The 14,090-nt window shown below is 35.2% G+C and overlaps 1 protein-coding gene and 1 long non-coding RNA gene across 2 annotated transcripts in view; one reads left to right on the forward strand and one right to left on the reverse strand.

Annotated features, from left to right (window-relative positions):
* ATAD2 (ATPase family AAA domain containing 2) overlaps window positions 1–14,090 on the forward strand; it is an 87,828-nt gene that overhangs the window by 45,910 nt on the left and 27,828 nt on the right. Inside the window, exons 20-22 of the mRNA XM_072603154.1 lie at window positions 11,512–11,647; window positions 12,054–12,250; window positions 13,233–13,392. Coding sequence (XP_072459255.1) covers window positions 11,512–11,647; window positions 12,054–12,250; window positions 13,233–13,392 — 493 coding nt within the window. The remainder of the gene's footprint in view (window positions 1–11,511; window positions 11,648–12,053; window positions 12,251–13,232; window positions 13,393–14,090) is intronic.
* LOC140500546 (uncharacterized) overlaps window positions 1–14,090 on the reverse strand; it is a 76,530-nt gene that overhangs the window by 7,780 nt on the left and 54,660 nt on the right. The gene's annotated exons all lie outside the window — the stretch shown is intronic.

Consider the following 14,090-nt stretch of genomic DNA (forward strand, 5'->3'; position numbering starts at 1 on the left):
CTGAAACAATTTATAGCTCTTCCAGCAGTATATAAATATGCCTGTATCCCCACAGCCCTTCTGACATTTGCCATTTTCTTTTTTGTCATCTTCAGAGATGCTTGAATTTACATTTCTCTAGTCACTGGTGGTTTGAAGCACTATTGTTGAGGTTTTTTTCCCCAAATTTTTGATATATTGAATGATTTGGAGGAATCCTTGTTCACATTAATTTATGAATTGAAAAAGTTATATTCAAGGAACATTTGCCATTTGTTTTCCAGGTGCAAAAGATGCAAAAAAAAGGTGCAAAAAAAAAAATCACCATAAAATCTCTGCCCTGCTTCTGCTGACAGTTTGGCAGGAAGTATAAACCCTCTGCATTAAGATAGTGTGAACATTAGATTGGAGAACAGAGAGACTGAGGTCTGCAAAACCAGTGAAAGTCCATTTTAATTAACAGGACTAGCATCAACAGGGGCATGGACTACTCTGGTAGCAGTGGGAATAGAAAAAAGTGGACTAGCTGCTATAAATGTTGCAGAGGTAGGATTAATAAGACTTAGCAGCTGTTTAGATGTGGTGTCAGTCAGGTTTTCATCAAGTATTAAGTGACTTATATGTCAGATATCGTGTTGAGCATTAGGGATACAAAGAAAACAGTCCCTGCTCTCAAGGTGCTCACAGTCTAATGGGGGAAGCAAACAAGATACAGACAGAGTAAATTGGAGATAATCAACAGAGGGAAGGCACTAGCATTAAGGGGGATCTTCAAGGACTTCTTGTAGAGAGTGAGATTTTAGCTTGGAAGGAAGCTGGGAAGAGATGGAGATGAGGAGGGAGAGAGTTCTAGGCATGAAGTGACAGTGTGTGTGAAAATACCCAGTCAGGAGATGGAGTATTTTTTGTGGAGAGCAACAAGGAGGCCAGTGTCACTAAATGACAGAGTATTGGGGGGTGGGCAGGCAGTAAGGAGACTGGTTGGAAAAGCAGGAAGGATCTAGGTTACTGAAGACTTTAAAAACCAAGTAGGAATTTATATTTTATTCTGGAGGGCATTATGGAGAATCACTGGAGAAAATGATCAGAAGAGTTAAGGATGACTGAAACCTTGAGTTGGATTCCTACAGTAATAATGGTGCACTTTAATGGAAATGGAGGAATAGGGAGAGGCATATTTTGCAGGAAGATCAAAAATCACAGGGTTTAGACTAAAAGAGATCTTGGAGGTAATGAACCCTACCTCTTCTTTGACATCTGAGGCACACAGAGATGAAATGATTTGCCACAAACATAGAGATAGTAGCAGAGCCTTAATTTGAATTCATATCCTGATTTTATATCCTGTACTCTTTTTGTTAATATTAAAATAAGTTTTGTTTTGACTGTATTCTGTTTGAGGTATTAATCAGTATATATTCAGATAGAAATATCCAGGAGATCATTGAGAAGGGAAAGGGAAAAAGGAAGGAAGAAGGGAAGGAACAACCACAGAACTATCAAGAGAACCAGGAGAGAGATTGGTGTTGTGGAAATAGAAGAAGTAGGTATTCTGTGGTGATGACAAGTTTTATAGATGGGACAAGGTTGAATCTAACAGTTATCATTTAAAGAGATGGATTTTCAGTACAGGGGCTGATGCCAGACATACTGGAGGAAAAATGAGTAATGAGAAAGTGAAACCATTGGATATAGACTACTCCTTTGTAGTACACCAGAAGAGAGAGAAGAGAAAATAGTTTTACATAGTGGTAACCAAAATAATCCTGAGCATGGATGAACTGTATACCTTCTCCTTGAAGAAGAATGTATCATTAGAGAAGGAGTTAGGATGGAAAGATCAGTTGAGCAGAGTCTTGAACAACTAGAAGGTGATAAGAATCAAGAGCACAGGGACACTAAGCATATGGTTTCCTTCAAGTTTAAAGCTATTAAAACTTAACGTTACTTTGACTCTTTAAGCTAGTCAACATTAAGACTAAGACTTTTGAGAAACTCTGTATATAGGAACAACAGCTCAAAGATGTTTGATTTTGTTTATTTTTTTAGTGGTGGGGAAAGACAGCAGTGGTATAACAGTAAAGATAACCAAAACTTTGTGAACGAAATGCCCTGAAAATCTGAATGGGCCAATGAGAGAACATGAAGTCAATGAAACAAGAAGGGATATCAAACTGAAACCAAAAAAATAGGGAGTGTGATGAAAGAATTAAAATATAAGGGATATAATATCAAAAACATTTGACTTGAAAAATAGGTCATGGAGGTATAAAATCCATGATCAGAAAAAGTCAGGCATGCTATAGTGCAAGAAATTATCAATGAACACTACCCAGAACTCTTAGACCTAGAGCCCAGAGTAAAAATAGAAAGAATTTCATAGTCACCTCCAGAAAAAAACTGCAAAATACAAACTCTCAGGAATGTCTGAGTTTCCAGGTCAAAGAAAACATGCTACTAGCAGCCAAAAGGAAGTTCAGGTAGAAAGGCACTACAATAAGGATTATACAAGGCTTAGAAACTTCCAGTTTCAAGTAACAGAGAGCTTGGAATATAAAGATTTACAACTAAAGATAACCTGTCCAGCAAAGCTGAAAATAATCCTGGGAGGTGGGGTGGGGAGAGGAATGGATTTTTAATAGAGATTTTTTTCTAGCTCTCCTAATGAAAAGGCGTGAACTGAGTAGGCTTTTGGAAGTGGAAACATTGGGTACATGGATGGGGTGTGATCTGTTTAATTGGAAGGTCATATGTAGAGAGGAATGGGTAACATGCTCATATGGGGGTAAGAAATATGTCTTCTCAGAAACCTAGTATCTTTAATAAGGGTCATAGAGAAAGCTTAAAATGACAGAAGGCCTATGGGTGGTTTTGTTTTGTTTTAATGATCTTAGGAGAACGCAAAAAGCAGGTGGAGTGGTTACTGTATTGGGAAAGAAAGAAAAATCACTGTTTAAAAGAGGTTCCTGAGATGATGAATGTATAGTCATGGAGAAAAGGGTGAGGCGAAGAACATCCCAAGAACCTCACTTTCATCTGAATAGGATTAAGGGAAATTGAACACAATTGCACACAGAGAGAAATATATATTAAATTCAAAAGGGAAACAGAAAGGAGAGATAAAGAAGGATCAAAGATAGGAGGGCAGGAGAGGTAAGGAAATAATCATAAGAAAAACAAAACTCACATATTTCAGGGAGGCTTAAAGTGAAGGAAGGAGGTATAAAAGCTTAGCATCATGAGCTAGGTAGGACAAAAGAAGACCTATTACTGAAGTAGTAAATAGTTACTAAGATCACGTGTCAGCCACAGTCCCTCTCTTTTGTCACCTTATTTGTAAATAGGAAGCAAAGAGGAAAAGAAAGTACAAAGAGACAGGAGGAAGGGAAATGCACAACCACAACTATGAATGGATCATGAACTCACACATATAAAATAGGAAGAAAGCAAAGTGGTTTGGAATGTTGAATCAGTAATATGTTGGTTTTATTAAAACTAGTTTTTGATATTTTCTGTTTCTTACATCATAGTTATTCCAAGTATCTTTCCCCTCCCAGAGAGCTATCTCATAACAAAAGTCATTTTGAGAGGAAAAGCTCATCAATACAACTAATAGCTTGAAAAACTCCTAAAATGTGCAATTTCTAATGCCAGTGGACCTCTCACCTCCATGAAGGGAGTAAATTGGAATATCTCTTCATTTGAGTCCTTCTGGATCTTTATCACTGTTAAATTAACTTTTGATAATTTTGGTGTGTATTATTCTTTCTGTTTACATTGTAGCTACTGCATATTATTTTCTTAGTTCTGTTTACTTCACTTTGCATCGGTTCATACACATTTTTCCATGCTTCTCTATCCTACATCATTTCGTGCACCACAGCAGTATTCTGTTACAACTACCATAATTTGTTTGACCATTCCCCAGTCAATGGGCATACGCTGTTTCCAGTTTGTTACTATCACAGAAAATGTATTGAAAAAATATGTATACATAGGATTTCAAGTGGACACCATTTGTATTTTTAAATCCTTATCACTATGACATGTTGTGTAATAATTTTTTAAAGGAATGGTCAGACAAATGGGATAAAGAATTAGGAAAGAAAAATACCACAAAAGCCTAAAAAAGAGCACATCCAAGAGGGAAAGGGGTTGATAAAAGGACAAGAAGAATAAGGACTTGGAAAAATTAATTCAGCTCTAGCAGTTAAGAAATGATTGATGACCAGCAGTGGCTTTGCATCTGCTGCTTTGCCTAGTTTCAGCTCCACAGAACCCACTATAGTGTCTTTTTCCTCTTTTCCTCTCTCCTTTTGTGTATTATCTTTCATCCTCTCCCATTAAATTGTAAACTCCTTGAAGGCAGGAACTGTCTTTTTATTAATTGTATCCCCAGCACTTAGTACAGTGCCTGGCTCATGTTAGGTACTTAATTTTTATTAGGTTTTTATTAGATTGGATTGCCTCAGTCCAGTGGTAAGTGGTAGTAACAAGAGTAAACAAGTTTTTCTAATAGCTTGACTATGAAAGGAAAGAAGAGCAATAGGCCAAAATAGCTTTGAGAGGATGACAGGGTCAGGTGAAAGCTTGTTTTTTAAGGATGAGGGGAAGACCTGAGCAGCAAGGAGATTCAAGATTATCAAGAGAAGGAATGAGAGGGCAAATTCTCAGAGGTGATGGGATCAAGTAAACAGTAAAATACAGCCTTGGTAAGGATAAAACCACCCCTTCAGCAACTGGAGCAAAGAAGGAGAGAGAATGGGAGATAGCTTAGCAGTTGTTTACATTATGGAATGAGGAAGAATTATTATTTCATGCCAAATGGCGTTTTATTTCTCTCTAAAAATTTTTAGGTTAAGTCCTGTATTTAAGAGGCAACATAATAGTGTAGGAAGGTTGAGAAAAGAAAATTTCAAACAGTTGCTGTTATGGGAAGCTTAATTATTAGGAATTTGTTAGGAAAGAATAAAAGGGTTGTCATGCAGCAATGAAAACCCAAAAGAAATTAGATAAATTCATAATGGACCCAGTCAACATGATTATGTGATTTCTTCAGTGACATTCAGCAGCTAGGTGGCAGAGTGAAGGCTGCTGGACCTGACTCTTTGTGATCCCACTTGGGGTTTTCTAGGCAAAAATACTGAAGTAGTTTGCCATTTCCTTCTCCAGCTCATTTTACAGATGAGAAAACTGAGGCAAGCAGGATTAAGTGCCTAGGGTCACCCACCTAGTGTCTGAAACCAGATATGAATTAATGTAGATGAGTCTTCTGATTCCAGGCCCATCAGTCTTCACTCTGCCACCTAGCTGATGACTTTAGAAGAATAATAAGCAGTGAAGCAATGGGAGGTGGGGAAGACATGATTTAGTATGATTTCAGGGTGACTGAGCCAAAGCAAGCAATGAAAATATTGTGATTAGAGAAGTAGGAATTTCAGCATTCTGGATCATAGAGGTAGAACCTTAGTGGGTGTATGTAAGGTCAAGTTTATAATTAGTGCTATGTGTAACTGAGGTACAATAAAGGTCACATGATCCATAAAACATGAGAATTGAGGTAATGGCCATAATTTTTAAAAGCCAATAATTTTAAGTGCCTGATTTAGTACAACATGGCACAATAGTTAATGTAATCGTTGCCATCTATGAACTTTTTATTTAAGACTCAGAAGCAGACACAGGTACATATCATTAAGACTAAATAAAAGCATTGCACCAAAAAGAAATGACTATTGAATTATATTTAACAAATGTGGGTTATATGTATATGCATTTTAGAAGCAAGTTGCAAGTTTAAAAACAATTGGGCAGAGTTCAGGGTCTGTAACTGGGATTCCCTCTCTAATTGAGATGAAAAGAAACTCTTTTCTAAGAAGTATTATAAAGCTTTAGGGTAAAAGTTAGGTTTGGGAATTTGTTTCCATAAGCCATACTCAAATCCATCTTCTTAATAATTGTAGCCTAATTGTTTTAAAACTAAAAAGCTTTAAATTAATCATGTATATTAAAAAGATTATATAATCTCTATATCTGTGTGTGTATGTTTACACTACTTTGATTTCACAGTGATTATCAGTAGCTTGGTGAAATTGTAAAAGACTAATCCTTGCATTGTCAAACATTAAATATTTCGGTTTCTTGTTTCTCCCTTTTTACTATTTCCTAGCATTTGAACCCTTTACTGCACATTTAGTACCTATACTATAAGGTAAGAAAAGAAATGAGATAAAATTCAAATCATTAATTTTCTTTTTAACAACTTGGTAAGAGTAGTGAAAAAGCATATTGAAAGTTAACGATTAAATTAGCAAATTGTATTATTTCTTTTAGGTGTATTGGCTCTGATAACTAAATGACTGAGACTCCAGAGGACTGTTACAAGATTATTTTCTCACAGTCTGCCCTAATTTTTTTCCCCAGGCTCAAAGCCCATAGGCTTGTGCTAATTCTTACAGTTGGTGTTAAGGCTTCAAAAAACAATTTTATTTTTAAGACAGCTGGTAATAAAATGTGTCAGCTGAATTAATTTTTTAGTTCATTAGAAGACTACTGGTCTAGTCATATGAATAAAAATATGCTTTTTTCATCTCCAAGAAACTAGTGCCTCACATTTACATGGTGCTTTAAGATTTTCAAAGCACTTTATGTATTATCTCATTTGATCACTCAGTGACATTAATTAGATTTTATATTCTTTGATTCAGTGAATAATTATAATAACTTGTAGCTTAATACTGGCAAAGAATATAATCTGAAGAGCTTCGTTAAATGTGGCATAAGATTTTTTTTTAATTTCTTTTAAATTTTCTTTAAATTTTTTTTCCAGTTAGCAAAAATCTACTTTTTCCCTTCCCCACCCCCACTGACAAAGAAAAGCAAAACTGTTTTAAATATGTACAATCAAGCAAAACATTTCCATTCTCATACCTGAATCCTTCACCTTTCCATTGAGAGGTGGTTAGCATATGTCATCATTAGGTCTCCAAAATTGTTCTTAGTCATTATCCTGATTGATATTCCTAAATCTTTTGAGTCCTTTGACTTTGCAACATTGTTGTGTTTATATAAATTGTTCTGTTCACTTCATTCTGTATCAGTTCATACAGTTTTTCTCAGGTTTCTCTAAAACTATCCCCTTTATCAGTTCTTGTAGCATAATAGTGTTCCCTCAGATTATGAATATACTGTAACTTGTTCATAGCCATTCCTCAGTCCCTCTGTTTCCCATTTTTTGCTACCACAAGAACAGATATATTTTTTATGTCCTTATATTTTGTTTTTCTTAGCACCAATCTCTTCCTTTATCTACTCTGTAATACCCTTTTGTACCCTTTTCCCTCCTGTGTTCCTGCTGAGTGAAATACATTTCTCTATCCATCTCTGTGATTGTGTATTTTCCTCTTTTAACTAGTTTAGACAAGAGTAAGATTCGAGTCAACCGTTCTCCCCCTCCCCTTCCTCCTCATTTGCACACCTCAATATGTGAAATAATTTTTCCTAAACTTCCTCTTCCTTTCTCCCCTGCTATAATCCTCTCTTCACCCCTTTCCATTGTTTTCATGAACATCTTGAAACATACCAGAATTACTCTCAGTCCTTTGTCAAACTAGACTACTTCTATGACCCCTAATGATAATAGGGTTCAGAGGGAACACATGTATTATCTCCCAATATTAGCGTATAAATAGTTTATCCTTACTTAGCCTCTTACGGTTGTTCATTCATGTTTTTGTTCTCTTGACTCCTACATTGATACTTTCAATTTTCCATATAGCTGCTGTCTTGGAAATTCTTTATTTCATTAAAGGCCCATTTCCTATTTGATTATATTCAGTTTTGCATCTTAAGTTACTTTTGGTTATAAGTCTGTATCCCCTGCCTTCTGAAATGGCATACTGTTGGCTCTTATTCTTTTATAGCAGTGACTGCCAAATCATGTGTGATCCTGACTGTGGCTTCTAGGTACTTGAATTTCTGCCTGCCCAGAAATTTTTTTGGCTGGAAACTCTAGATTTTGCCTAAAATGTTTCTGGGAGTTTTAATTTTGAAGTTTGTTTTAGGATGCTCTTATTTTCACTTTACCCTCTGGTTTTAAGAGACTTGTGTAGTTTTGTGATTTCTTGGAATATGATATCTAGGTTCTTCTTCTTTTTTAATCATGGTTTTTAGGTAGTCCCATGATTCTTAAATTTTCTCTCCTTAGTCTGTTTTTCAGGTCACTTGTTTTTGATATGAAGTAGTTTGTTTTTAATAATATTAATAAGTGTTGGTGGAATAAGAAATAACAGGATGATTTATGCAGATCATGCCCTAAAGGAACTTATGGTCTGGTAGGGGAATTAAGACATTTACACAAGCATACGTACACAAGAATGTGAAAATGCAATGGGAAACTTTTAAAATCCTAATACAATTTAGTTAACAAATAATTATTGAATACTTATTACATACATAATTTGGAGAAAACACAGTATTTCTAGTAAGTTTACATCATCTCTGCCAACTATTACAGATCCTCTTTTCCTACAGGATATCTTACATTAAATTTCTACTAATAATATTGCTTCCTTTTCTTCAGTGACTAGTGGATAAGAGACCTGGAGAAATGGCCACTCTGGGTTCCTTCCATCCCAGAAATTCTTTATTAGGCTATGGTCTGCAGAAGAAACTTAGACTAAAAAGCTTTTCTTAACTTACAAATAATATAATTGAGATATTTCTTAATACCAGCTATCAAGTGTGATGGTTTTTTAGAAAAAGTTTGCTAGAAGCAACAGGCATATTGTTTCCTTAGCAGAAAAGATATTATTTTATTTTTATTTTATTTTGTATTTTATAATATTCTTTTAGAATTCATTGCCAGAAAGTTGCCACTACCATTTGCAGGCATAATTTTATTTTTAAGGATAATTGAATGTGTATTCATATTAATTCTAAACCAAAGTATTAGAACCCTACAGTATAATTAGAAATACAGCCAAATTATAAAAGCTTTAGAATTATGTGCTTTAGCTCACTGAAATATAGGAGTTAATTTTGAATTCCACTTGTGCCACTTAACTGCCAATGTGAACACTGGAAAGTTATTTCTCTTTTTTGTGCCTTAGTGACCTCATCCATAAAAATGAGGGGATTAGATTAAGATCCTTCTACCTTGAAGTTCTTTGATCTTGTGACTGTGAGTCAGCACAGTGATCATGAAATAACTGGTGCCAACTTAAACCTTTTCTTTTAAAATTGTAAATGTTTTTATAATTAGGCCAGTGCCCATAATGTGTACTTGAATGAATCTGTGATCTTATCAGTGTTTGTGTTCTTCCTAACTACATAATGCAAACAATTCACATTTTCTCATCCTTTGCAATTCTTTTTCTAGTTCTTTTTCCCTAGTTCTTTTCTCATTCTTCTCTTCCCCTGCCCTTCAAGTTATCATTGTTTCCTTGATGGTCTTTTCACCTGTTCCTCACAACTGTAGAATAATGAAGCCCTGACAAAATATGTCAACATATTGACAAGGTTAGAAAATAAATGTCTCATTTTGTACCTTTAGCCCATCATTTCTGTCAAGAGAACAGGAAGCATTAGCCTTACGAAGTCATTATGTAAATTTTTCTCCTAGTTCCATTCACTTCATTTACATCAATTCATACAATTCTTCCACATTTCTTGGAGTCTTTCCTTTTTTGTCATTTCTTTTGATAAAATACTACTTCACATTTCAATATCATAATTTTTTCAATCATTCCCCAATTGATGGCAGCCTCTGGTTAATCATATACCTATTTTAAGGTAAAACCACTTCTGTTCACTGGTGAATGTTTAGCAACTAGTTAATCCGTTCCAGCCATACAGATCTCAACCCAACCATGTCTTCACATCCAATACAAGTCTTCTCCTTTTCCTCCCATAAATATACCACAGGGTGTCTACCCAACATGTTAGAAACCTTCCTCACTTTCTTATGATAGATCTTCCCAGTGACATCTTTTATTCTTGTTCTTCAGAGTTCCTCTTCAGCTATGTGTTAATGCTTGCTCACATCCTTTACGTACTTTTCCATTGCCTTCTGTAGTGAACTGATTTTGTTTCTTCTAAAACTATTATTCATTGCTATCCTTTTACACACCAGAAGAATTTTGATATTAAAAAAGTGAACTTTTGTTCCTATGGGAAACATGGGGTTATTAAAGAAGCTTTGTAATTTACTGAAGGCAGTCCTTCTCACTTTCCTCCCATTAAACTCTAGGCTTAGTGTATTGTCCATTTGTACCATCTGTCCAGGATCTACACGCTAAGTGAACTCTGAATTGCCCATTCAAATCTGTGTAATAATCTAGGCCTGTATACATTTTATCCACTTGTTCTTTTATGTGTGGATGATGAAACCAAACTCTACTAGGTGATAATAAGTCTTTTCCAGAATGTTTTGGGAATTAATACAGCCAGCACCATGTCATCCAGAAATAGTAGCATCTACAAGCCTTCACTGTTCACAGAAAATCCTTTTCCAACTTGGCCTGTATGCCATATCCCTGTTTTATGCCCTCAAGTAGAGAAGCCTTTGAAATCTGTACATGAAGAAGATAAGTTGCAGGAATGAACAGTATGGTTTAGAGGATGAGTCTCTACCACTTGGAAACTGAATCAGTCAGTGGTTGTTGCAAATATGACGCCATTTGGGTGCTAATAAGGACTTTTTAGAAAGGAACACGTAGAAATAGCAAGATTTTGCAGTTGATTAAATATGGGAGAGAAAAAAAACCCAAAAATGAAAGACTTTGATTATACAAATGGTGATGCTAGTGAGAGGGAAGTCAGAAGGAGAAACATTTTAGCAGAAAATGGATATGTTTGGTTTTGGAATGTTGAATTTCAGGTGCTTATAGAACATACAAGTTGAGATGTTGGTATGGTGGGTCAAACTCAGAAGAGAGATTAGTGTAGGGACAAAATAGATATTCATCCTATTATCCGTATTCTATTATTTTTTGGCAGCCAAAAAGACAGTCTTTTGAACTCTTGTTCAGAATTTTTATGTGGTTTAAGTCTTTGGTTTAAAAGGTTGTTAATCCGTGTTAAAAAAGCTAAACTGTTGCTTAGTGTGAACATAATTACCTTTTACTGCTCATTAAAATGCATCGTCGTTGGCTGTAATTTTTTAGCTTTGTAGGTTAAAAACAGTCTTCCTGCTATGTTGACTCACCAGTTGCATAAATGAGTGTATTATATCCTACTGCTGTATATGTTGCTACATAGTAATGGATAGAGACGTGAACTTGAGGTCAAGGTAGACTTGAGTTCACTCCCATCTCAGGCACTTTAATAGCTCTGTGAGCCTACACCAGCTTTTTAATATCTGAATCTTAGTTTCCACATCTAATGAAAAAGATAATAATTAGCACCTGTTTCAGAATTGTTATGAGGATCACAGGATTTTAAAGCACTTCCACAAACCTTTAAAGCACTGTAAAAATATAAGTTTACACTGACTTTAGTTTACAAAACTATATTTCTCCATTTTTTTTTTAGGTACAAGAATTATTTATTAGTGATTATGGGGAGGTTTACAATGTCCAATTACCTAGTGGCGAAGAAAGAACAAAATTTTTTGAGGATTTAATTCTGAATCAAGCTGCTAAGCCTCCTGCATCCAAAAAAAAGGCAGGTTAGTATCTATCCTACAATGCAATTAAGTATGGAGATTTTCTGAATATGGACAGCTGTTGTAGTAATTGGCCCTCAAGCATATGAGGGTTGGTTGAAAGAGCTGCAGTTATTTATTGTCTCCCATTTCTTCCATTATCTCTTAGCTCTTATGCCACCGTTATTTCATATCAGCATAAATTTTGATTTTGTAGTTTCCCCGGAAATATTCCCTTAATTATGCACTTGCTAGGTAAAATGTTTATCAGTACATTTTAAAAATTAATACCATTTTTATCCCATATTATATTTAAACTGTGACTGTATACTTCTTTTGTTACACATAAGTTTCTGGCTCCTGGTTTATGATTTAGTATCAGGAGGTGAGAAGCAAAGGTTATTTTCTAAAATATTTGGTTCATTTGAAGTTTTACAGGCACTCGAGGTCCTACCAGTAGCTCCACCACCTGAGCCAAAACCCTTGACAGCAGAGGAAGTAAAACGACTTGAAGAGCAAGAGGAGGATACATTTCGTGAACTTAGAATTTTCTTAAGAAATGTTACTCATAGACTCGCTATTGACAAACGCTTCAGAGTATTTACCAAGCCAGTTGATCCTGATGAGGTATGGTTTTAGTTCAACAGATAAATCCTCTTAGAAATGTAGATATGCATCCTTATTTAGAATAGTGGACCTTAACATGAGCTTATACAATATAAAGCTAAGGGTGCTTTTTTCAAAGGTCTATAAAAGTAGTAATCATGTCCTTTTTTCATTTTCTGATCCAGAGTCCCACTTCAGTGGCTCATGGATCCTAGTTCATACTGTTTTTTCAATATCACTGCCATAGAATATATGCCATGTATGCCATAGAATATGGGGAGCTGGAAAATATCCAGATACAAGTCCAGTAATAAGAACTCTTTATCTGGCTGAGAATCAGCCTAAATAAATTTAGTTAAGCTTAAGACCAAAAGGGTCAAGGTTTTATCCACTCCAGTGAAATTGTGGGTCCTTGAAGTTTTAGAATATGTTTAAATCTAATAATATATTCATAATTGCTCAGGTCACTTGTCTGAATTTGATAGTACGTACTTGGTTGGACACAGTGAAAATATGGTAATAGTTTGAGAAAACTTTGATATTTTAATATTTTTAACTATTTGACTATCTCGGCAGTCTTTGATATTCAGAAGAAAATAAGATGAGGATTCTGACTTCATTAAGCATAGATAGTAGTTCAAGGAAGAATTTATTTTTAAATAATTCTTCAGCAATTAGATGCTAATTTGTATGCCCTGCTGCATATTAATAGTTCAAAGAATTCTTCAGATGTAGCCTTGAAAGATGAGTGAACTTTGAATTATAGAAAATGGAGGGGGTGGACAAAGCAACACAGGCCAAAGCCCACAGACAGGAAAAAACATGTTTGAAAATGACAATAAGAAAAACAGTTTGATGGAAGCAGAACATTCTTGGGGGAAATTGAAAGTCAGTTTGGATAGGTAACCCAGATTTAAATGTAGATTTTAATCATATAGCTGTCTTAAGGTAAAACTGCTTCTACCCAGTGATGAGTTTACTAGAGGTATTGTTTCATTTGTAGGTTCCTGATTATGTCACTGTAATAAAGCAACCAATGGACCTATCGTTAGTTATCAGTAAGATTGATCTACATAAATATCTGACTGTGAAGGATTACCTGAGAGATATTGATCTCATCTGTAGTAATGCCTTAGAGTATAACCCTGACAGAGATCCTGGAGGTGAGTGTTTTTCCCCTTAAAAATAATTTAGGATAAATAAGACACCATTTATGACCGTGCGCTGTTTGAAATTTTATTTTTGTTAGTTAAAATTTAAAATGAGGATATTTTAATTCAGTTCAACATTTATTAAACATTTAACTGCATTTAAGACACTTTGGGATACAAAAGTGAATCTCTTTGCCCTCAAGGAACTTACATTCCACTAAGAGAATTCAGCATAGGTGGGGAAGAAAATCCATTTAAGGAGTGAAAAAACACTAAGAAAATTTTGTGGAGAAGGAGAGCATTTGAGTCAACAATTGATTGAAAATAAGTATTCAGAGAGCCAGAGTAAAAGAGGAATCCTGTATTCTAAGCATGGGAGACTGGGTGAGTGCCCAGAGGCAGGAGAAGGAATGTCAAATTCAAGTAACACTTAGTAGTTCCATTTGAGAGAGTAATATGAAATAAAGGTAGAGAAAGGGAGGCTGGAGTCAAAACTGCAAAAGATTTTTAGGTACTAGACTTAGGAGTTTGCATTTTATCCTAGAGCTATTAGGAGACTACTGAACCATTCTTGAGCAAGAGAACTACGTGGTCTTCTCTGCCTTAGAATTATTTTGGCAGCTACGTAGAAGATTCATTTGAGAGGGAAAAGATGAAACGGAGATAATTGAAAGTTAATTACAATAGTCCAAGTGAGAACTGGTAAAGAT

The sequence above is a fragment of the Notamacropus eugenii genome, chromosome 4 (assembly GCF_028372415.1).
Source record: "Notamacropus eugenii isolate mMacEug1 chromosome 4, mMacEug1.pri_v2, whole genome shotgun sequence".
In the NCBI taxonomy this organism is placed as follows: domain Eukaryota; kingdom Metazoa; phylum Chordata; class Mammalia; order Diprotodontia; family Macropodidae; genus Notamacropus; species Notamacropus eugenii.